Here is a 22,712-nt window from a genome sequence, read left to right as displayed (position 1 = left end):
CCCAAAACAAGGCTGCCACCCTATGATTTCCCTAACAACAAATGGAATAAGATACTTAATGCAGTGCATTTAAACACACTTCTCTGCCCAGGGCCCAGGGCAGTTAGCTCAATACAGCAAGTTCCACATTGTTGTTTTGTTGGTTTTTTTTGTCTGAAAACATTATAAAGTACAAAAGGCAGCTGACTGTCCATCTAGGCTCCACAAAGGATACAGTATGTATCTTTAGAGAACATAACTTTATTTAATAGAAGTTTTTTGCTCCAATATACAAAATAAGGGACTGCAATCCCAATTAACATTTACATAGTTACACAGCAAATAAATTCCACCATTTACAACAACTGACAACTTTCCCACACTCCTCAATGTATTACAGTCAAGAAAAAAATCCTATAATGTTTTACATACCAATCAGTTATATTTCATATTTCTGTCTCTTTTAATTCTGTTTTAAGTTGCAGTTTCTGACATCAGTTTCATTAAGAACTTACAATTATTTCAGCTGCGCTAAAAGAAAAATGAAATACATAATTTGGAATACTATCTCGAAACTCCTATACAAAATAAAAGTCAGTATCTTATAAAAATACATAGCAGGAGTAAAACCAGTGAAACAACAAAAATGTTTTGAATTTTGTTAAGGTATAAAACATTTATCAACTAGCCTCAGCTTTTAACTACATTAAAACAAAAGAAATAAAAAGAAAAAAATAAGAAAAAAATTAAGAAAAAATAAAAAAAGAGACCAAACAAATTAGCAAAGGTAATACGACTGTTCTTTTGCAGTACTGTATCTTTAGTATGCAAAGGACTTCATCCTTCTAACATGCACCATTATCCAACTGATTTACCCCTTTAACCCTTCTTCTATCGAAAGCCAAAAATAGATGTTAACATTATTTGAATCCTTTCAGAAAAATCCAATCACATTTTTCTGCACCTCCCACAATATTTAGGCTTTACTTTACAATGCTGGTAGTTTAATCACGATACATAATCTTCTATAAAAGAATTTTAGCCAAACCAAGGCGTTAGAAACTCTGCATCTTACAAAAGCGATTTGTTATAGTATGACAGTTGCTAAATAGCCCAATTTATTTAGTGACCCTGTTAAAGATTTGTTCAACTGAGTGAATAGGTGAAGTCATTTCCTGAGCTAAAAGATACAGGTAAGTAAATAGGCAGTTATAGCAGCAGACAGGAGACATTCTTTTTAAAAGTTGTAACAGCATCAGTAAAATAACCTTAGAAAATTACAGTAATGTAAAAATCACTAGCTGACAAGGGAGTGACAAGGACATCCAAGACCTGATTGCCATAATCTGGAATGCACATCCAACGACCTTCCAGAAATTACATTCAGCTACTGTCAGACAATATACTCCTAAGAATGTCAAACAATTCACATTTCTTACAGATCAGGTGTTTTGTCAAGATTTAATTCTTAATGCTGTTTCATAAACCCAAAGCAAGGTAAAACTGCTTAGTTTCAAAAATTTCCACTATACAGCACTTAAATATTATTACTTTTACAGGAATGTGGTATCTTCAGTCTCATGAAATTCCAAACCTATTTCTTATTACTCAGACTTAATTTAATGTTTAACATAAGTTGATCTGCTTTTAGGAGAGGAAATAATAGTCTTAAAATTGTTTCCTTCGATCCAAATCAGTCTAATTTTCCTAGAGGATGAACCATTAACAAATCATCAAAGAACTTCAAAGACCGGTAAACCACCACTGCACCAAAATTTTCTTACAATTTAAGTCTTTTACAAAATAGTTTGATCACTTTTTTTCACCCATTAATGGGAAGAATCGGTTCTGACTTAATTAAACAAAGTACCTGAGTTAGATACCAGTTCCTCCAGTAGGAAACCTCTCTTCAGTGTTATGAATTTTTTTCCAATATTGTAGGCATTGGTTTTGTAATTTTTGTCTCTCCTTGAATATTTAAACATAATTAGTTTAAATGGAAATGAATATATAAAATCTCCAATACTTGTTAGAATGAAGGACAGTACACAAGATCCTAAGTTACAATGATCTATAAATAAAAATAAACTATTACAAACCAAATCTTTCCCCATACGGAGATTAAAAGCCATAATCTTGACTGATTGTTCCCGATCACACATTATAAATAATGTAAGCTTCTCCAGAGAAGCAAAGCATCCTTGCCTCCCTGACACCAGTTTACACCTTCAGTTAAACCACTCCCATCAAGAAGGCAATTGAGTTGGGCCCAGACATAACTTCTTACTCACATGTTAACCCTCCAGTCCTGAATCTTTCCAAATAACTTCACAGGGAATCCTTAACTTCTATGCACAACGTCTGTATAAAATACAGATTTCTAACGCTCCTAACTGCACCGATCTGGCAGCGCAGTGAGAACCTGATTCAAAGGCCACTGAAGTCCATGGAAGACTTCAAGGGGCTTTGAACCAGGACCACAGAGATGGTATTTATTCCCCAAAGGAAAGCTCCTGCAAGAGTGGCTGGTATCTCTTTTTGTTTATGGGATGCAGTGGAGATGTGCAGTCAGCATACCTGAGCAAATAAAATGAAAATGATACAAAAGTTTTAAGAACCCCAAACTCTTTACTTAGTTGTGTGCAAACTGTGCTATTGCCCCTAGAGCTCCCTGCTTTCCTTCTCTTCAGTGCTTGCTCCATTCCAGGATAGAGAAGATGTGAAACACAAAAAATCTCTCTTCATTACAGCTCCCCCTCAGTCCCGAGACTGATAGAAGAGGATGTAACCGGACTCAGAGTTCTTTGAGATGTCTGATGTCAACCCGTAGAATTCTTCAATAGCTTGTGCATCAATTTTCTGCATGTAAAAACACAAAAATTTGAAGTAGGAATGTCTTGTGTAATATACACATAAAATAAGGTTCCTCTCTAGAAGTTACTGTCAAACCAAATTCACTTCCACATAATTACATAAAATAAAAAAATCCAAATAATTCTTGAAGTTGTTATGTTTCAGCTTCCCCTCAGCCATCAACTGCACAGAGGGTAGGAGCTATGTATGTTTTAAACAATGGTGAAAGACAGTAGTCATAAACAAAAGAGGTTCTTTTAAGTATAAAAGCCTAAATGCAATTCAAAGTGTGCACAGCTCTGCACGCCCAATTATTGCTTTTTAGACTGGGGTTGAAGCCTCTTTTCATCAGTACAACAGTCATTTTACTTTAAATAATCATATCCACAAGGGGGGTGCATGTGCTCTGGCTGGGCTTACCTCAACAATATCATCATCAAAAAGCAACCAAAAATCATGACTCTTCACTATTGCAATATAATGTCCTCTGTTAGGGCCACTGTAAAATAAAATGAGGAAAGAACATAAACCATAGCACACATATATGTGATTATGCATTGCCTTTAATTGTACTTCTTGTAGAAAAACAATATTTAAAAGTAATTAAAATGGCTTCCACTACAATTTCTGTTTGAATGTGTCTTGCCTTTTTTTTTTTACTCTCTACTTACATCATCCTTATAATACAATCTTATTTATTAGGCTAAATAAAGGATTATAATTTCAAATAAAGAATGAGCAGCACAGGCACTGAAAATATAAACGAAATCTGAGATAGAGAAGTGAAATCAAGAAAGCATTCTGGTATTTCATAGAGACAGAACAGATCCCAAACTATTTCTGATCTTCAGAAAGAAAAAAGCCTGTAGAGCTGCTGCTCAACTGCAGTCTCTTTATCTGATCCACTGTAAACAGAAACTGAATTAATCTGGCAGCTCAGGAGTCTCAAGAAGCTCAGCAATGAGAAGGGCTCCTAATTAAAACTGTTACAATGCTTAGCCTCCTCAGTTATGGCAGACAATAAATTTCTCCACAACTGCGCCAGAAAAAAAAAAACCACCATAACTTTTGGAGTGTCTTATTTCTCATCAGGTTTCAAGTAAGGAAACAGTACAATTTCTGAAACAACTGCCCCTTACAACTGAAAGTGTACAACTAAGTGAAAGCAGTTCTGGACCTGCCTGAACTGGCTAGCAGCACTCCTATGTTTCTGTGCCCAGATCAGGGAGGGAAGGTTGCCATCCCTGAGGGAGATGTCTGTTATCACCAGATCACCAACATCATGAAAACAGGGGCCACCTCCTGCCCAAGGCTCTGGGAACAGAGAAGCTCCCAAGACTGCAGCTTCAATGAAGAAATGGTCAGAATGGCCAGAAAGCATTTCCCTTATAATCCAGAACAGGAGTGTCCCAGAAAACTATGACACAAAGGCTTATTTTCCAAAATTGTCCAATTTGAGATCTATTTATCTTAACTCTACTCTTTAGTCACTGTGAGAACACTAAATAAGTAGAGCAAATTGCCCAAAGAGAAAGTGAAATCAGGATTCCTAGTTATAAAACTGTGCAACCTAATCTAATGTCAAAGTCACTCTGCTTTGAGTCTTAGTATTTGACCTCACAACGTAAATTATTCTGTGATTCTAGATGTCAAATTGTAATTTTCAACTTTGGGGCTTTACCTACTCAATAAGCACTTTATAGAACAACATGGTTTTAAGCCTTGAAGTCACAAGAACATTTGTTGAATATAGCAAAAACAAACAAATTCAACAGTCTTATTTTGAAAGCAACGAAACAAAGTAATCAACAAAACTCATAATATATGGATGTATTTCAGAAAATGTTGCTCAAGCCTTGAGGAAAAAAACACACCCTAAAGGAAATGCTTTATAAATGAATCTTTCTATAAAGCTTTCCTTCCTAAGAAACCTTTCTTCCTTAGAAGCTGTTTTTAAATATTATTAGATGATATTGTGCATTTTGTGTTGGGCTTTTTTAAAACACAGTGAAGTTCATATAAAGATCTGTAATGTGAAATTTTTCACAATGATCTGTCAAAGCAACAAGGCCATAATTTCTGTCAGGACTGGTAGTTTCTCCCCACAACATTTTTTTTTTTTTTCCTAAAAAAGTTTTCCTTTTAAGAGGTCTTTAAATGCTATTGATTTATATTATACTGCACACTTTGTGTTGTTCTTTTAAGCACAGTTATGATTATAAAAAAATCCCTTGCTTAAAACAGAGTTTTTACCTTCCACAATGAACTACCACAGCAACAAGGTCATACATTCTGTCAGGATTGGTGGCATCTCCTGAGGTGTTAAATAAACGAAGCTCTAAAGGAAAAACTACTCTATAAGAGAGTTTTGTGTATCGATGCAGCTGATCCATGTACTTAAATCTCTTCAAATGGAGAGCTAGAATCATAGGCAGCTTTTTTACTTTCATCCTGAAAAAGAGAACAAACCAAAAAAACCAACAGTATTTCAGATATCCATCTAAAACATTCAGTCGGTATCAACAAACAAGAAACTTGTTTTACTAACATCTTTAAAAACCTTTGCAAGGACTAAAAGAACTAAAATAATAATCTGTTTAAAAGTGTTTTGTGTTGATAAACTAAAGGGAGATTTTTAACTGAGAGAACTGAAAATGTATTTATTTAAAACAATAAGATACAGTTTATAAAAAAAGTTGTGATGAACTCACGTGATGATTTAGACAAAGATCACATAGCACAGAATTCAATTTTCAAGTATGTCTACCTATAACTTTCTAGAGTTCCCAAAACCAAAATCTAGATCCCACTTGATCTACCCAGTGCAGGTATTGCAAGAGAGATATTTTAGAGGTCCTGTTCCAGCTGAATATCCCAGTAAACCAGTCAAGTCAAACAAGCTCTTTAAAATAAGCTTTGTAACACCACTTTGTCACATAAGTGTTATTCCAAGTTTTCCTAAGCCATTCATTTCCAAGCCATTCATTCAAAATTTCCAAGGGACATAAACGTAGCCCCCTGTTATCCACCTACCTCCTGCTATCCAAACAAGATAAGGCTGTGCTCTGGCACAATAATTTTGCACAAATGTTGCAGCCATGTTTTACGGAACTCAAAACCAGAACGTGACCTAGTTTCACTGAGGGCTCAATAGCCCTTTTCCCTAGCAAGAAGTATTGAGATCTCACATCAGTGCCTACAAATCCTCCTCAGGCAACCATAGCTGGCCAGGCAGCAAACACAGACTTCCAAATCTTTGGGCAATAAATCTGCCCATCCTCAAAGAACAACCAAACCAGAGCGCTCTGCTTCTTGGTACAGCCAAGATCAGCCTTAGATCAGCACAGTGCTGATTTTTCAAACTTTCAGCTCTAAAAGGCAGCTCAAAAGTCTCTGCAATACAGGCCAGGTTTCAGACATGTCTGTTAAGACCATACCTTCAGAATGTCAGGAAATCTGTAAAAGACAACCCTTTTTCAAGAGCTGGGGGACTGTGGACAAATTCCTTGCTAACTCACCTGCCCACAAGGGAACTAGGAAATTAAAACAGCTGGAGCAGGGCAGAAAGATGACAGAAGGAGCTATTTTTTTAGGGAGAGTTACATTTTTATTATATTATGGCTATAATTTTTGTTCTCTTTTCAAAACTAAGTCCTTTTCCCATAATGTATCTGTGTTTGGTAAGAGAAACTCTTTCAATGGTGAAGAAATTTGGTAGCTGAGTAGTCCCCATCACAGATAAACTGTTTTATAGAGATGGAAGAAAAATATAGTGTATATGTAGGGAAACTGAATTTATGCCCCACATGAAACCCAAAATACAAACAATCAAAGCTGTGTTTTGCTGATACGCGAGTGCCTACAGTACAGGTTTACACCAACCCAGTTTATACTGGTCAGGGATCACATTGCCTCCCACACAGAAAAAGAGCTCAGGCAACAGAAAACAGGCCAGGCCTGGATTCACAACCTCCACCAGACACCAATTAGTAAGCTCAGGCAATGTGTGCAGGCAGACTTGGCAGACGAGATATGCAAAAGCTGTGTGTGAGATCTATGGTAAAGCGAATAACCAGCAGCAGTGGTATAACCAGTAGAGCACGTCAGAGTTCCCACTCCTTCAGCCAAATACTTTCTCAGATAATAAATAACCACACAGTACACAAACTGACAGGTTTTTCAAAGGTGTAAACAAGACTGGAATTATTAGGCAGACAAGAATTGTTTTTAAACAAACATGATGATTTTCAGGCTTCCACAGAGCTTCTGATGATTTTCAGGAGCACTGCCAAGCAGTTTAGCACAACTAATCAAACATGTTTAAGAAATCAGAAGCTCAGCTAACAACACCAGTTACAAAAAGCGCTATCAAACTGATTCTTTCAGCAACTGGAAAACTTATTTTATTTTCAACACAAAACTAAGTTTAAAAAGTCACATGCAATCAATGACTTTTCATCATTGCCAATTATATTTGAAAGTCACTGACAGTTTGTTTCAACTTGGCTTTTTAACTTATTTTTGGTCTTAAGACTATTCATTTTCTCATTTGTAGAATAAATAATGATCAAAGGAGTCCTAAAATGCTTCACATGGATTCCCACTACTCATGGAAAGAGACACATTGAATTCTAGCAAGGGGAATGAAGGCAAGTTACTTTTAAGTGGAAGAGTAGAAAAATTAAGGGGAAAAGGGTGTTCTCTCCACACACACACACACAAAAGAAATCCCAGAGTATTTTCATTCAATGCATGGGTTATTTTTCTCCTTCCCTAACTGTGATGTACCTTTTATGTGCCTCTTGCTTACTGCGACATTCTTCACAGTAATACTTGTATTCACTGCACAGAGTTTCTGTGTTGCTGAAACCCCTGAGTAAAAAAAGAAAGCTTTAAATACTAGTTTTTTATATGAAATATCCATATAAATGTAGAGTATCAATATAAATATATAAATGTAATATAAATGTATACACTTAAATCTACATTTAGTTTTATTTCCTGCTTTCTGGGTAACAGGTAAAGACAAGCCACAAAAAATTCAGATTTTTGTGCCTACCTTAAACAGTGAGTGATTGAAGTATTCTGCTCCACGTCAACTGAAAGGTCTAGGAAGTCTTCATCTTTGCTGCTTACCTGCATGAAAAGAAGACCCAACAGAACACAGTTAAAACAAATAATGCTAATTTACCTCTGTTTTTCAGTACCACTTTCTATTGACAGAATGTATCTTTTACCCTATAACATCCTCTAAAAAATATTTTCAAGAGGCCTTTCTATTTCAGAGATTTGCTGAATTTTCTGATTTTTTTTCAGGAAGGGTGAGGTGTGGGTGAGTCTCTGGTTGTAGATAATGCCAGTTGTCATTATGCTGTAATTTCGGATCAGCAATATTAATGTCAAGTTTCTTCTACACCTCAGATTTTTCAAAAGAAGAGAATCACTGTGATTCTTCTGCTTAGTACTCTCACTTCTGTTCTTCTCTGACTCCCTTGAACTGAGAGTTATGTATTTGCATGTCACAGTGTACCTAATGAACAGCATGAATATTTTGAAGCCTCTTCCTGGCTAGATCCATACTCTTAAAGAAACAGCAGACAATTCACAAAAATATAAGAGTAACAAGAAAGTAAAACAGAACATTCTGGAAGCAGAAAATAAATTCCACCACAAATCCTGACAAATGATGAAAAAATCCACAGCAGCCCTGAGAGCCAACTATGTTATTGAAGCTTTAAAAAAACATTAATGTGCAACTTTAACTTTTGCCTGCTAGTGTGTCCTCTCTGTATCTAAAGATACTCAGTGTCACTCACGAGAATGTCCTCTGCCTAGACACAGAAGGAAATGCTTTCAAAAAAGATACCTGGCTGCAGTTTCTTGACTGAATGCAGGAAAAGTGAAATGGCTACAGGGAAATAGCATAAGTCAATCTTTTAAACACATGAGATTTATTTTCCCTTTCCAGCTCAGAATAAAAAAAAAAAAAAAGAAGTGGAAAGTTGTTTTCTGATAATCAAGAGATAAGAATCACACAGCTCCTAAGGGCAGTGTACATGGAGGAAAAGAAAAAAAAGCAGATGGCCAAGACAACTATATTTGAGAATTAATACCACAGGGAAAATCCAAACATTCATGAAATTAAGTTGAAAGCTTCTATTAATACCTGTGAGAGGACTGGGCTCCCACTGCTCTGGTCCTGGTCTTTCCAGGAGTTAAATGTGCATGTCAAAAAATGCCATTATGTCAGTACACATAACTTCTACTGCAATATTCAGATGCTCAAGTGTAATGTTTATGCTTTTAGAGAGAGCACAGAACACATCTGGAAAACTTCCAAAACGTTTAAAGTGGGGAAAAAAAAGACACCTGCATCTTCACTGTGCTGCACATTTCCTGCATCCAGGGATGTATCATGGTTTAGTTATGTGGACAGTTCTTCAAAATATCCTCTCACAGATCAGTCTTGGAATTATCAGACCTCCATTTATAACTCTAAGAACTCTGGTGGAAATCATTGTAACTGGGGATTAAGAAAAAAAATCAGCTCTAGAAAATACTCTGCTGCTGCCGTCTTCAGCAAGGACATCTGGAATTAGGGAGTCACGTGACTGGTGTTATTCAGAAATGCAATTAGATAATGCTTCCTCTTTTGGTCTAATCAAAGAAAATTACGTGAAACAATACAGATTTCACAAGCAGCTTTATCCCACACAGAAGCTGTAAGGGCATAGAGGATATGGAGAGGAGGGAAGGGATGCGTTCTACTTGGTTAAAAAGAGATCGGTACTGAAACCAGAAGTTCACAAAAGGACAATTTCCATTCTCTGTGATAATATGGCCTTAGAACACCTCATTCAGGTTATCATGAGGAACCATTAAAGGTTTTATTGCAAGAAGAGCCAAGTGAATTTTTTTTCCATTTATATAGGTGATTTATAAACTGTTATTCTTAACTTTTAAGATTCTTTGAGCCTTAGTATTTGAACAGATTTTTCTAACATGAACTCATACAGTTTTAATTTAAAAAAAATAAATAAAAATTAAAAGCCACTCTGGAGTCTTACAAGCCTTCTCCCCCCTTTTTGTAAAGGTACTGTTTCAAATAAACATAACTAGGCTTCTTAGACTACAATCAGCAACACCATATATTTCAATCATTTATAGAATGAAAAAAAGATGAGCACAATCAGAAAACCTCATCACTTGCAGAATCGAGCCCTGATGTGTTCAAAAAGCTGTCTGAGTGCTCCTAACAGGAACATCTGAGTAATAGTGAGGAATCTGGATGTTCCAGTGTTCTGGCTGAAGAGGATGGTGTGCTGTTCTCACGTCAAGGACACAATCTGCACCCACACAGCTCAGCTGTACTCTGATGACTGAAGCTGCACAGAACACAGAGCTCAGAAGGCTGACACAGAATCCCTTATTGCTTACAGTTGGGAATTTCACTGGCAACGTGAGTCTGCTCACTGGCAAAAGAGCTCTTGCAGCTATAGACTGCCATGTGTGCTAAAACAGAAAGCACTTTTAAAAGAAGCTGAAATAAAGTGTGTGATTTATCTTGGTTTAAAACAACAAAAGAGAAATGAAAATTGGATATAGCTAAAGGCTCTATAGTACTCATGGGAGAGAACACTGGGATTTTCCTTATTGCCTTCTCTCAGTCCAAAGCAGAATTGAACCAAAGAATTTTATGCCTTGTAGAGTCATTTGAACCCAAGAGTAAAACCATCATCTGGAGATTGATATGGTGGTTTTGATAATTTCCTCTATTTCTCTGTAGAAGTACTGGCCACATGTAGCTGTTTGAAATTAAATCTTAATGAAGCCAATTCCAATACTTTCTGGTTTACTGTTACTCTTCCTTAAACTATGAGAGAAATCTGTAAAACCAATTGACTTCTAGCTAATTTCTATAAATTAGCCATAAAATTTACATTCACTTCATCATTCTGCCTCTATCAAGGGAGGGTGAAAGCATTATAAAGAGAAATCACATTAAAAACACATAAAGACAACTTACAATACTTTTGTAACATATTCATTTAACAAAATGGCTTGATTCACAACACAAATCTTTGTTAAAGAATCATATCTATGTCCCTTATACTCCAAAGTCCATTCTTAAACTGAGGGTACATCTTTAGCCAGTTCAATTTTTTTCATTAAGATAGGCTAATGAAAGAGTGCATCTGGAAAGATGCTCTTTTCCACAACCAGGACAACTAAAATGAGAATAAAATTTTGCTCATTTTAGGAACATTGAGGAGGTTTGTCCAATTAGAAGAAAATGACTGCCACTTTGAGCAAAGATAAATGCTATGATTTATATTTAAATATGCAATAAATTTCCAATTTAAATTAAAAATATACTAAGGCTATCATCTTGCCATTAAGAAGCAGTAATTCATCCCCTATTTCTTGTAATCTTATAGATGAAGTATTTCCAAGTACTCCTAACATTTTAACTTGTATTTCTGAACACAGAAAGAATCCAAATGCCAAAAGCTTCTAATAAACATCAAAACAATCATAGATATACTCAGAATTTTTGGACATAAGACACTATTCACAGTAATATTTCCCACTGAATGTGTTCAAATGTGTTTCTAAGTGATCATTTTCAGGTCACTGTGTTTTAGACACAAGCTGATATACTAAAAAGAAACTGATAAAATAGTTCCCAAATTACTCTGATCATTTTCTTGTTTGGCAATAGCTGAATATTACTATTAGCTACAGTTAATAGAAAAAAAAAACCCAAACCTGAGCAGTGTTACTAGAATTCTCAAAATTGTGACAGGTCTGATAGCTAATAAAATATGCTGGCAAAGAGCATATCAATGTTTTAAAATTGCATTAAGGATGGTACCTAGATCAAAATCCTGACAGCAGTAATTCATAATGCCACAGTGAGGAAAGGTAATGATGCCATTTGTGTCAAAAGACTTAGGCTAAACTTACGTTTCAAGAAAAAAAAAACCTAAAAAACCTACATCCTAAGAACTAGAAGAGAAACACTTGACAGACTTATTAGGGAGGGGAAATCAGCTAGAAAAAAAAAAAAAAGATAGCATGGACTCAGCACCTAAATTACTCATAGTCTGCAGTTACATTATACATGACATTATGAAGTTCTATTCTTTGAAATAAAAGAGTCGGGTATTTCTAGAAGACTGAGAAAATTACATGTGAAATATACAAATTTGATTAATTCCTCCTTTCCAGCATCATGCTGACATATCTGCATTACCTATTTAAGTTGAAGAAAATTGGTATGAAGAGTTATACAAAAACCAAGTCATTTAGCTTTTTTACAATTTCTAAGAAATAGATCATGACAGAATTATTGTAATTTTTAAATTGTGCTGCTTTTACTCTATCTCAAGCTGGTAAAATCCAATTTTATGTTTTTATGAAATACATTCTTTGTCTTGTTGTAGAACTTCTCAAAAAATATTTTAGTATAGCATACTCAGAGTTCATTTCTTGGGGTGTAGCATTAGAAGAATTCCTGTGGACAGATATTTAGAAAAGGATTACTTTTCATGAACATGAAGGTATGTTTTTTGAGAATCTCCATCTACTATCAACGTGCCAAAAGCCAACCATCTTGATTTCTTGGTATCTTGATTACAATGGCTTTAAATTTAAAAACTAGGAATCCATGGAAACTGATTCATAATACTTATTTATGAGATGTATCACTAAGCATGACATTGAGTTATTAAGACATTAAATTAGAGAAGAACCTCACACCCTCATATCACAGACTATATTTTGATTAAGAATACACCACTTTAGTATTTTCTGATCTAAATTTTGAAGGTGATTATGATCACACTGACAAAAAATCCAATTGAGCATTTTCCTAACACTGATCAAATGTCTCTTCCTACAATTCATGCATCAGCTGCTGGAATATTTTCACCAACGAGGAAAAAACGCAAAGAGCATGCAGCTCTGAAACACAGCAGAATTCTCGTTTACAAAGCACATGAAAACTCACAGTTTCACAGGTAAGACATCTGGTTTCATTAGTTAATGTTCCCTGAAAGATTTCGTGCACCCAGGTGGGGTCTGGCGGGCTGTTGTTTTCGCTGTCCACGTTGCCGTTAGGCAGGCGCCCGTTCTGCTTCTCTTGCTTTCTCTCCTCTTGCAAGATGTCCGCGATTGTATTTAAAAGATAGTTTAGGAACTCGTGTGCATCCTGCTGCATGTAGTTATCAAAAAGTTCTGCGAGATAAAACAGGTTTATGAATGGGTCAGTTAGTGCTATACTACAGAAAGGTTTTTAAGGGAGTCAGATTTCAAAACCACTCCTTTGTTTCACATCTTGAGTCATTCACGGTAATACAACACCAACCCCAAAATGCCTACTTGATAAACTAAGCCAAAAAAAAAAATAGTGGGTGGGAAGAGGGGACAGCAAGTCAGCTTGCACTAACAGAAATCACTCAGCTGATCAGATTTACCTGAAAATTGAACCATACTGTAAGAAAACCAGGGCAAAATTCAAGGGCCTAAACACAGGTGTATGTGGAGTGCCACCTGAACTGGTAGAGGTCACTCTGCCCAGCCTCCAGATGCCACTGGATCTCCTACAGGGGCTATGCTATTTCTGCCAAGCTTAGGTCAATGTCTTGGGTAACACAGATTTAGTAATAGTTCTTTTCTCTCTGACCAGGAACTTCTAAGAGGAAATTTACCTGCCTATTCTATATCCCCAGCTAACATCATACAAAGCTTTTAATGTGCAATTACTTCACTTTGCTGGCAGTCCAAGAATATTCTAAGAGACAGGTCTTCAATGTGCAGGAGTGGAGAGATGAATGAAAAAGATACTCAGTGAAGTTCAAGTTTTGAAATGCATACAGGGAGTCCAGGGAAGCTTTACAGCCATTCACCAGATGGCATCTGGGAATAAACTTCAAATAAGAAAAAAAACCTCCAGGGTTATTAGCTAAGTAGGGAAACCTGGTGCTAATCTAGCTCATTTGGAGAGGTTAAGTAGTGCAATAGGTCAGGCAAGAGTATGAACCATGTAGTTTATTTAATTAACTACTCCACTATTTTTGAGACAAAGGTGTTGAATCTAGCCAATTGCAAGGTCTTTATTTAATCAAGTAAATCAAGGCAGAACAAGAGCTACAAGTCTCTTGAGGTAAAAGACTTCAGAGGTTCTTCACAGTGTAGTATCACAAGCCTGCCAAGACTATGTGCCCAGTCAGTAATAAGCATTAACTACACCAAAGTGAAAGCTACATATTGTTCATTTTACAATCAGAAGAACTTTATGCAAATGTAGCAGTATACCTCCAGCTGACTTCAAGCCAGCAGTTACTTCCCAGGCAATTAAACTTTAAGGTCATCAATGGAAAAACATAGAATTTCTTGGGTTAGAAGGGATCTTAAAGATCACTGAATTCCAACTCCCCTGCTCTGGACAAGGACACCTTCCAACAAGACCAAGTTGCTCAAACCCCGTCCAACCTGGCTTTGGACACTTCCAGGGATGGGGCATCCACAGCTTCTCTGTGCAACCTGTTCCAGTGCCTCACCACCATCACAGTTGAGAATTTCTTCCTAATATCCAACCTAAACCTTCCCTCTGTCAGTTTAAAGCCATTCCCCCTTGTCCTGTCCCTACACACCCCTGTGAAAAGCCCCTCTCCAGCTCAGAGATGTGTAATATATGCATTTTGTATTCAGACACTGCAAACAAAGATGGAGCAGCAGCTTTGTGGTCTGGAATACATGAAGACTGTGTCCTCAGTTATCACTTGTATAGCTGGATACTGACTGAAGAGACTCTAGATTGGTGTAGCACACCTACCTGGTTCTTAAATAAGCTCTCCTTTAGGGCTCAAAATTATATATCTTTACAATAAGCACTTAATAGCATGTATGATACCCATGTAATTGCAGCCTGAATGACAATATTTATTTGTACAAAAGGTGAGAGTATCATCATTAAAAGAGATCCAAAAAGACAAAGGTTGAACTTCCACATCTAACCTCTCTACTGAAGGTTTTCTGACTGCCCTGCTCTATATAGATTTCCAGTGGCATGACATAATTGAACATTACAAGGAACACTTTCTATAATGAACTTAATGGCTCCTGTGGTTTGCTTTCTGCTTTCCATCTGAATGATTCTCTGCATTTGTTATAACAAACTGTTTCTATAAATGAAACACAAGCACACTTACTCAAGTATACCTGTCAAAGAATGGAATGAGTTTCCTACTCTGCACTAGCAAGAGATTGTACAGCACCCAAGAGCTTTTTTTAAACAATATCATTACAACTCATGGAATGAATATGCTGGAAGAGCTAGGAACGGCATCATAATATTTAATTTCTTGTTTTCACTACAGATAGTCACCATAGTATTTAAACATTTTTTCAGTCTACATCCACAGTCTTGGAAAGACTGCAACAGTATGAACATATCTATTGCAGCAGTGTTAAGTATGGTACCACATACAGTTTATTTAAATAAAGTAATTACTTCTTAAGGAAAAAAGAAGTTGTATCTTTATAAAAATGCATCCAAACTGAGTGGCAGATTACAAGGCTTCATTTATACTTTAACATCAAAAAAACTTCTAAAACATTCTGACCAATTAGCCCTGCAGAAAAGAAACAAGAAATGTGAAAAATCTCTAGAAATCTCTTGAAAATTAGGATAATGATGACATTTAAAAACAATTTTCCAAAACTACTTTGTGGTTATAAAAGCAGGTCAAGTTACATATTGCATAAATTCAAAATCAGTTTTAAAAAGTGGGGGATTTTAATCAGGGTTCTTAAGAGCAAGTCTTCTCACAGACTCAGTTTTGAAGACTGATTCCTCCATTCAAAAAATATTTTTTTTAAAAACAAAGAACGAAGGTTTTACAGTGAATTTTGATTACAAATATTAAACTCACGGAGAAACAAAACTAGCAAGCAATTTCATAAGCAGCCAGTGACAATATGACAATACACTTCAGCTCTATATGAAGAGAGAGAGAGACAAGGATTCTCTCTCAAAACTGCTCCAGGGTTACACCCTTGTTCTGAGGCTACCTCTTATTTATACTACAACACCAAGTGCACTTTCTGTATAGGTACTTCACAGAGCATAAATATATAGGTATTCCACTACATCCACTTCAGAATTAAATCATAACTGGTATAATTATTACACAAGAAAAAAAATTACCATTTTCTTTTCGTAATCTTGTTATGAATTTCTTGGGAGGTATTACTCCAACTTTTTTCTTCTGGGTGGCTATACTGTGGAAGAGATCAGCCAAGCATGTAAGGAGATTCTCTTTTTTTCTTGGCTGGCTCTTGTATGCTAAGACTTTGTCTCGAAATGGTCGACAAAAATAAAGTGCCTGGAGAACTGAATTGCAGTAGCACGTATTCCCAAACTACAAAATAAGAGAGAGAGATCTGTGAGTTTGCATTCTATTACTGTAGAGAGGTAAAATTAATTACAAGGTATAAGACAGTGCATAAGCAGTGGCCAACTTTCTGCAAGTCATTTCTTCCTGACTTTAAGGTAGAAAAATGTATTGATGTTGCACAAAGGATTACCAAGTACACTGTATGTAAATGCATTAAAAACCTAGGTTAATTTGAACAATACTATTTAATTTTGTCTCACTTAAAATTTAACTCATTGGTAATATTTTACATCTATTTGGGTCAAAATGTTCAAAAAATACCCCCAGTGTCACATCTCCCAAAATATGCTCAGGTAAAAATATCTGTCTACCGCACATCAGTCAGAACAGCAATGAACATGCACAGCATGACCTTGTTCTGTGAAGAAATTCAGCTGAAAAATGGAGAGCATCTCACACACTTCAGGAATTAGATTCTGCAAATCTTAATAGCTGTCACTGAAGTCTGAAATAACTACTTTAACCTGCTCCTACATTTTCAGTTCTCGTTCCAGGGTGACAAGATTTGTTCAAGGAAACTCCTGAATGCCCATATGACATGGCCTGCTTAGGATTCAGAGCTATGGCAGTTGGTAGCTTGAAATCAATGCCGCAGGGAAAAGAGAACACAACTGGGGTAATATGAAAGCTAAAACCTAAAGCATCATGTGCACACTTTGAAGGACACAAGCCACTAGACTGAGAGAGGAAAGCAGAATCAGCAAGAAAAGCATCCATAACCCACTTTGTGCCAGGACATGCCAGGTGGGACACTCCAGGTGGGACACTCCAGACGTCCCCCTTCCTCAGACTCCTTTAGGCACCTGAGGTCACTGACACTGTCTCCAGCTCACCCCAACACTGCAAACATCCCCATCACACCTGTGAAGGCATTGTGAGCCATCAGAGGATACAGCCACTCTAATTTTATGCTGCCCTCCTCCAGTGAAACCTATTATCCACCACTGAAAATGTGGAGAAAATCTTCATGAGGCCCTCAGCCAGTAATCCGACCTTTCAGCTGCAGTCATGCAACGTGCAAATTGAAGCATGCACCTACTACACACATTCTGCAAAACGTGGAAATAACATTCAGATTTATGTTACACAGAGACAGCAGCACACAGAGATAGCAAACTCTGAGAATATCATTTTGATGGGGAGACTTACAGAGCAAAGACTGCCTTTAGAGATATTTTAAGAGCAGGTTCATTCAATAGAGAAAAAGAACTAAAAGCTTTCACATCTTAGGAGTATCAAGGAAGGAGTATCAGAGCACTTTCTGCTCTCTCCCAATTAAGACAAACAAGAGCACAATGCAATTTAATTACAAAACTTAAAAATTAATTACTTTCCTCAATTTTAAACTAATGAATTACAAAGAGCTACTTTCTAAATAACCAAGACACACTCAGAGAATAAGTTAAGAAACATTTTTTAAAATATTAAGATGTCATTAAGGTATCAATAATAAAAAGTGATGAATTTAACATCTATTATTTCTCTTTATTTAAGCTAGGAAAATGCTTATATTAGCTTCTTTGTGGTCCAAATCTGCAAATAAGTCAATGAAAGAGGAAAACTGGGGCTTTTTACCTTAAAGGAAGTTGGTGGAATCAGACAGTAGCTTCTGTCAAAACATTTAATATTGTAAGCTAACTATTTCTGAGTTTGTAATTAGAAACAGCCATAAAAAGAGAACTACATGAAAGCGTTAAGAAAGTTCTTAAAATTTAATTAAACTGGAAAACTGCTAAAATTTCTACAGCAAGTGTCAAAAGATGAAAAGCAAGCAAATTAGAATTTTCATAAGATTCCAGTTTTAAAAAGGAGCAGTCTGATGATAAATTAATTAGAATGGCAACCATGCAGTGAGACTAACAAAATATGAAGACCTCAGAACACTGAACAAAATTTAGATTAATTTAATATGAATGTATGTTAACCTACATGCCTGTGAGTATGAAATAAAAGCGACCAGATTAAGTTCATAAAAGGCTTTCTCCAACCAGATTCAGAAACACAGCAGGCAATAGAAGAATGTTTGAAAGCAAACTCCTGAAGAAAATTTAATTAGTTCACATTTGTTTTATCACCAAAGCATCAGTCTTTATTACTTTAAAACTCAAAATCTTTTTAAAATAAATGCTTCCAATCATTAAAACAATTAAAATGGCACTTGTACTAAACAACAAGTGGGAAATGTTTGGAGGTTTCTAGACTATGCAAATACTCAGTTTGATAAACAAACAAATGCTGGTCTTCCCACCATTATTACTTCAGTTCCCATCTTTAGAGAAGCACTCAACACCTTGCTCCAGTCTCCCCATGCTCCCAAGAGACCCCTTCCTCCTCCCCACCTCAGCCAGCACTGCCCAGAGCCACAACACCTGGGAGTGAAAGCTCTGCAACGTGGAACTTCATGCTTGTCCAGCCTGCCTCAGAACAGCAGTAGAAAATGTAAGAAAGACCTTGTTGGAACCATCTTACGCTGTGCATGACCAAGAGATGTAAAAAAAAAAATAAAATAAAAAAAAATAAAAAAAAATCCACGTTTTTTCTTTTTATCAGTTCATACTATTTTTCTTCTCTAAATTCTGAGAAATCAGATTGTTTCCTTTCACAAAAATACTGCATTCGCTATGTTTTACACACACACACACACCCACACACACCCCTGAAAGCAAGGTTACAACACCCAAACTTATGTGGAAAAATGAGACAGTAGGCAGAAAAAACATCACTTTGCAACAAAAACTCTGCACACCCACAAACACTTATAGTCCTATAGCTTACTCTTCTGATGCACATACAACTGGGAAGAAATGTGGCTGTTGAACCCCATCCAACAAAGAGATTAACAAGAACTTAGATCTGCTTGGAATACTGTCATTGAGCAGCTCTGGGGTTCCTCCCAGCTCTGATGCACTGGCAGCTCAAACAACTTTTTGTTGTTGCAGTGGGCCATTCTAGTGAATAGGGTTTCTCCAAAACACCTGGATCCACTGCAAGAGACTGAATAACCAAAACTTCTGCTCTAGAGATCTGGTGAACTGCTGAAGAGTTTCCAGAGCAGCTGAGATTAAAAATCTTATTTCATCCTCACTGGATAAAATGTGAAGCACATAGATTTGAACAGTTTGCATTACTGCATGAAGAGGGAAAGCAGAGTGATCAGCAGACTTGATGTTCCTGGTTGTCCATATGCATGGGACATCACACTCCTAACGCTTTCATCTTACCACATATCCTACATATTTCCTGCTGATTTAGTGAAAGATATTGTCCCTTCAAGTCTTAGCTGAGTTTTCCATTCCTGTCCACCATCTGGTCTTCCATATGTTTCCCACAACTGCCCTTTCTTAGGTCTTCTTTTACCTCTCAAACTGCTCTTTCAGCACATCCTCTGAACAAACCCTAGATTCTATAACAAAGCTGGAAAAGAGGTAAGACAGTGCTTTTGCCTCCTCCTCTTTTATGCCACCTCTGGATCAATTGTCAGACCTCTATTTCAGGATTGTCATCTTTATTTAAAAAGCTTTTCTGTATTCCAGACACTTCAAATGGCCACTTATCACACAGTTAGAAGAAAGCTACTGACTACCACATTACTTCCCTTTTTCCCATTACCCTGGAGAAAGTTAGGACAAACAAATCAATAAACAAATTAGAAAAACTTAGCAGTAAATGTAAATGAGCCTCTAGGAGCTTCATTTCTTGCAATTGCTACAAAAAAATTAGAGAAATCAATGAAGGAAAAAATTGTGATTTCTATCACTTCTCAATCTAATAGTACTAATTTATTATGCAATTATCTAGAATTTCTTTTCATTATCAATATCTCTATCATTCTTTCTAGTCATTGGCCACAGTTTATTACTTTCACTTTTCCTGGCAGATTTACATGCTGCAAGTTTATTACACATTTATGGTGTATATGTGCTGTGTTAGTAAACACAACGTGCAGAACACATCTGAAAACCATTCAGGCATCAACGTGACTGAATTTCCTTAGCCCACCACTGCACCTGAAAACCAGCACCAGTGTGCCATAAATGTAATGAGATCCCATTTTATTATTTGTTACAATTTTAGCCCATAAAATTTTATTGTTTGAAGCTAAAATAAGCAAAATTCCTGGAGTAGACAGAAAATTAAAAGCACTCTGATATATTGTAGCTGCCTGTCTCTTATGTGTATGGTTGAGGGCAATGACAGATAGCCCCTCAAATTTCTACTCCCTATTGAGTACAAAAAGCCAGAATTTGTTTATCTTCATGACATATAAGGAAAATTGTCTTTTATCAAACGTTCTCTTAAGGGTACAAAACTATATAAAACTTCAAGATTAGGTGTACAATACAATTTCACTGTTAAGTCTTAAATCCTCTCTGGACTTGGATGAGAAATTAGGAAACAGTTTATCTGTCAACGGAGTAACAGATTTGCAAAATCCAAATTTGTCACTGGAGAACTGGAAAGCCTAAGCTCAGCTGCAGAACTACAGGTATTAACAGTGAAACTGTTGTATTCCCTCTTCCAAGAGAAATAGCATGGCGCTCGGAGGCTATTTCAGCTTTTGTGAGAAAGGAAAAGAAACCACTTGAACTGAAGTGGTGGTGTTGTGAGATGCATGGAAGTCAGCTCATCAGTGTTTACTGACTCCACAGTGCATGCTCAGATTGCAGACTCTCGAACCAGGTCCATGCTAAGCAGCTGGAGGCAGAGACATGTTACAGGACAACATTTAAATGATCAGTTTAATTAAGAAAAGCAAGACAATAGCTCTTGTTAAATCAACCTGCTTTAACTATGTCGTTTCTGAAGCCAAATAAAGAGAAAAATTTAATTTTTCACATCAGTATAATGCAATTTCTAAGAAGATATATTTTTCATCAGTAATATCAGAAACTAAAGTTTAAAACATTGAATTATTGATTTAAACAATCCAATATTTTTTTTTCTGCTTTGCTCTTGGGGCTGTATTTTTTTATATCTTAATATAAGTACCAGATATAAATACTTCATAGGATCATATCTTTCACAAGTTTTTTTTTTTCTTTTAATGTATTTATTTTACCTTATTGGCATATTATGAACAACAAGCTACATATTTTAAATACCCATCTTTCAGACATACACATTTTAATAACATTAAAGTGATGTAAAAATTACCCTACAACTAATAAAATTAAATGTAAGTATTCAATAGAGAGCCCATTTCAACAATTCAGTAGCAAATTTTAACAAATACACTAAATACTGAAACACATTTCAATAGTAAAATTATTCAGTGATTACATCATTCAGAATTCTAAGTATTCACTCATCCCAGTCTTGTAGTTTAACCAACCCATTCCTGTCCTTTCAAAGCAGTACGTTACGGTCTGAAACTCACATTAACCAAACCAAAATAGTGCTCATTGACTGGAAATTGTTCCGGACCAATCTCTTTCTCCAAAGCTGAGGCATTGGCGCCCTAGAAAAAAAAAATCAAAAGCAGCAAAATATTAGTGTGGCAACAGTGAAAGTAGCTGAGGAAAAAAAATTTTTTCAGCAAGGATAAACAACCAAAACCAACTAACCATCCATAAAAAAACCACTTGCAAAACACCTGACTACAACTAAAAATTACCTTAGAGTTGTTTCTGTCTGTTTATGTGCTGTTCAAAAGCACCTCAAAGTTATATAACTCTTGTGTATTTTCATGCAATTACACTGTTTTGATGTTCTGTCCTTATTATTTCCAGAGTTGAATTACTTTAACAACACTTGCACTAATACAGGATGCAAAGCAGGTCATACAAGGCCAACTGACAAGCTCCTTCTAACAAGTGTAATTTTCATACTGTAAAAGCACATTCCAGAAAAAGTTAAGAGATGCAGACTGTTCATAGGAAGCAAAAAGACTGGTCTGTTTCACTTACCCTGAAAATGTAAGTTGTTCAAAGTGCTTTGCTAAACACCTTGAACTTTGTAAAACCAAAAGAAAATGCATTACAGAAAAAAAGGTGTGCATTACAAATGCTGCAGCCTTTGCCCAAAAACTCTATTGAGTGTGATCCTCAAAAAGAAGTCAGAGAAAGTTACTTTGGTTACTCTGTGGCTGTTGACTGAACTGGTGCAATAAACACTGGGTTTCAAAGAAAACTGTTGTTTTCTTTTTTATTTAAAGACAGAAAAACTTGTATGCTGGAAAATTCAGAGAACAAAAAATCCCTAGCTTTGGGTGAGCTCTTACACCGATTGCTTTTAGGGAAATAGAAATGCATACAACTTTTTGCACTCAACAGAACTTTTATCTATATTTCTATCTATATATATCCTCAGTGAGAAACACATGAGCATGAATATTGCAGCAGGTCTAAGTGCAGCTAAAATAGGGCAAAGTACGTTAAAACCAGTTGCAGCTCCATCCCAACAAGTTCATTCTTTACA

At 36.1% G+C, this 22,712-nt stretch overlaps 1 protein-coding gene across 1 annotated transcript in view; it reads right to left on the bottom strand.

The window, feature by feature from the left end:
• Nucleotides 1-220: 220 nt before the first annotated feature.
• Nucleotides 221-22,712, bottom strand: part of USP12 (ubiquitin specific peptidase 12) — a 32,560-nt gene continuing 10,068 nt past the window's right edge. Inside the window, exons 2-9 of the mRNA XM_086881704.1 lie at nt 21,673-21,753; nt 16,046-16,259; nt 12,845-13,071; nt 7,892-7,968; nt 7,621-7,704; nt 5,086-5,283; nt 3,253-3,331; nt 221-2,838 (exon numbers count right to left, since the gene is read on the bottom strand). Coding sequence (XP_086737830.1) covers nt 2,737-2,838; nt 3,253-3,331; nt 5,086-5,283; nt 7,621-7,704; nt 7,892-7,968; nt 12,845-13,071; nt 16,046-16,259; nt 21,673-21,753 — 1,062 coding nt within the window. The 3' untranslated portion in view covers nt 221-2,736. The remainder of the gene's footprint in view (nt 2,839-3,252; nt 3,332-5,085; nt 5,284-7,620; nt 7,705-7,891; nt 7,969-12,844; nt 13,072-16,045; nt 16,260-21,672; nt 21,754-22,712) is intronic.

The sequence above is a fragment of the Cyanistes caeruleus genome, chromosome 3 (genome assembly GCF_971803275.1).
Source record: "Cyanistes caeruleus chromosome 3, bCyaCae1.hap1.1, whole genome shotgun sequence".
In the NCBI taxonomy this organism is placed as follows: domain Eukaryota; kingdom Metazoa; phylum Chordata; class Aves; order Passeriformes; family Paridae; genus Cyanistes; species Cyanistes caeruleus.
Note: the sequence above shows the minus strand (reverse complement) of the source record. Positions and strands in the feature narration are given on the sequence as shown.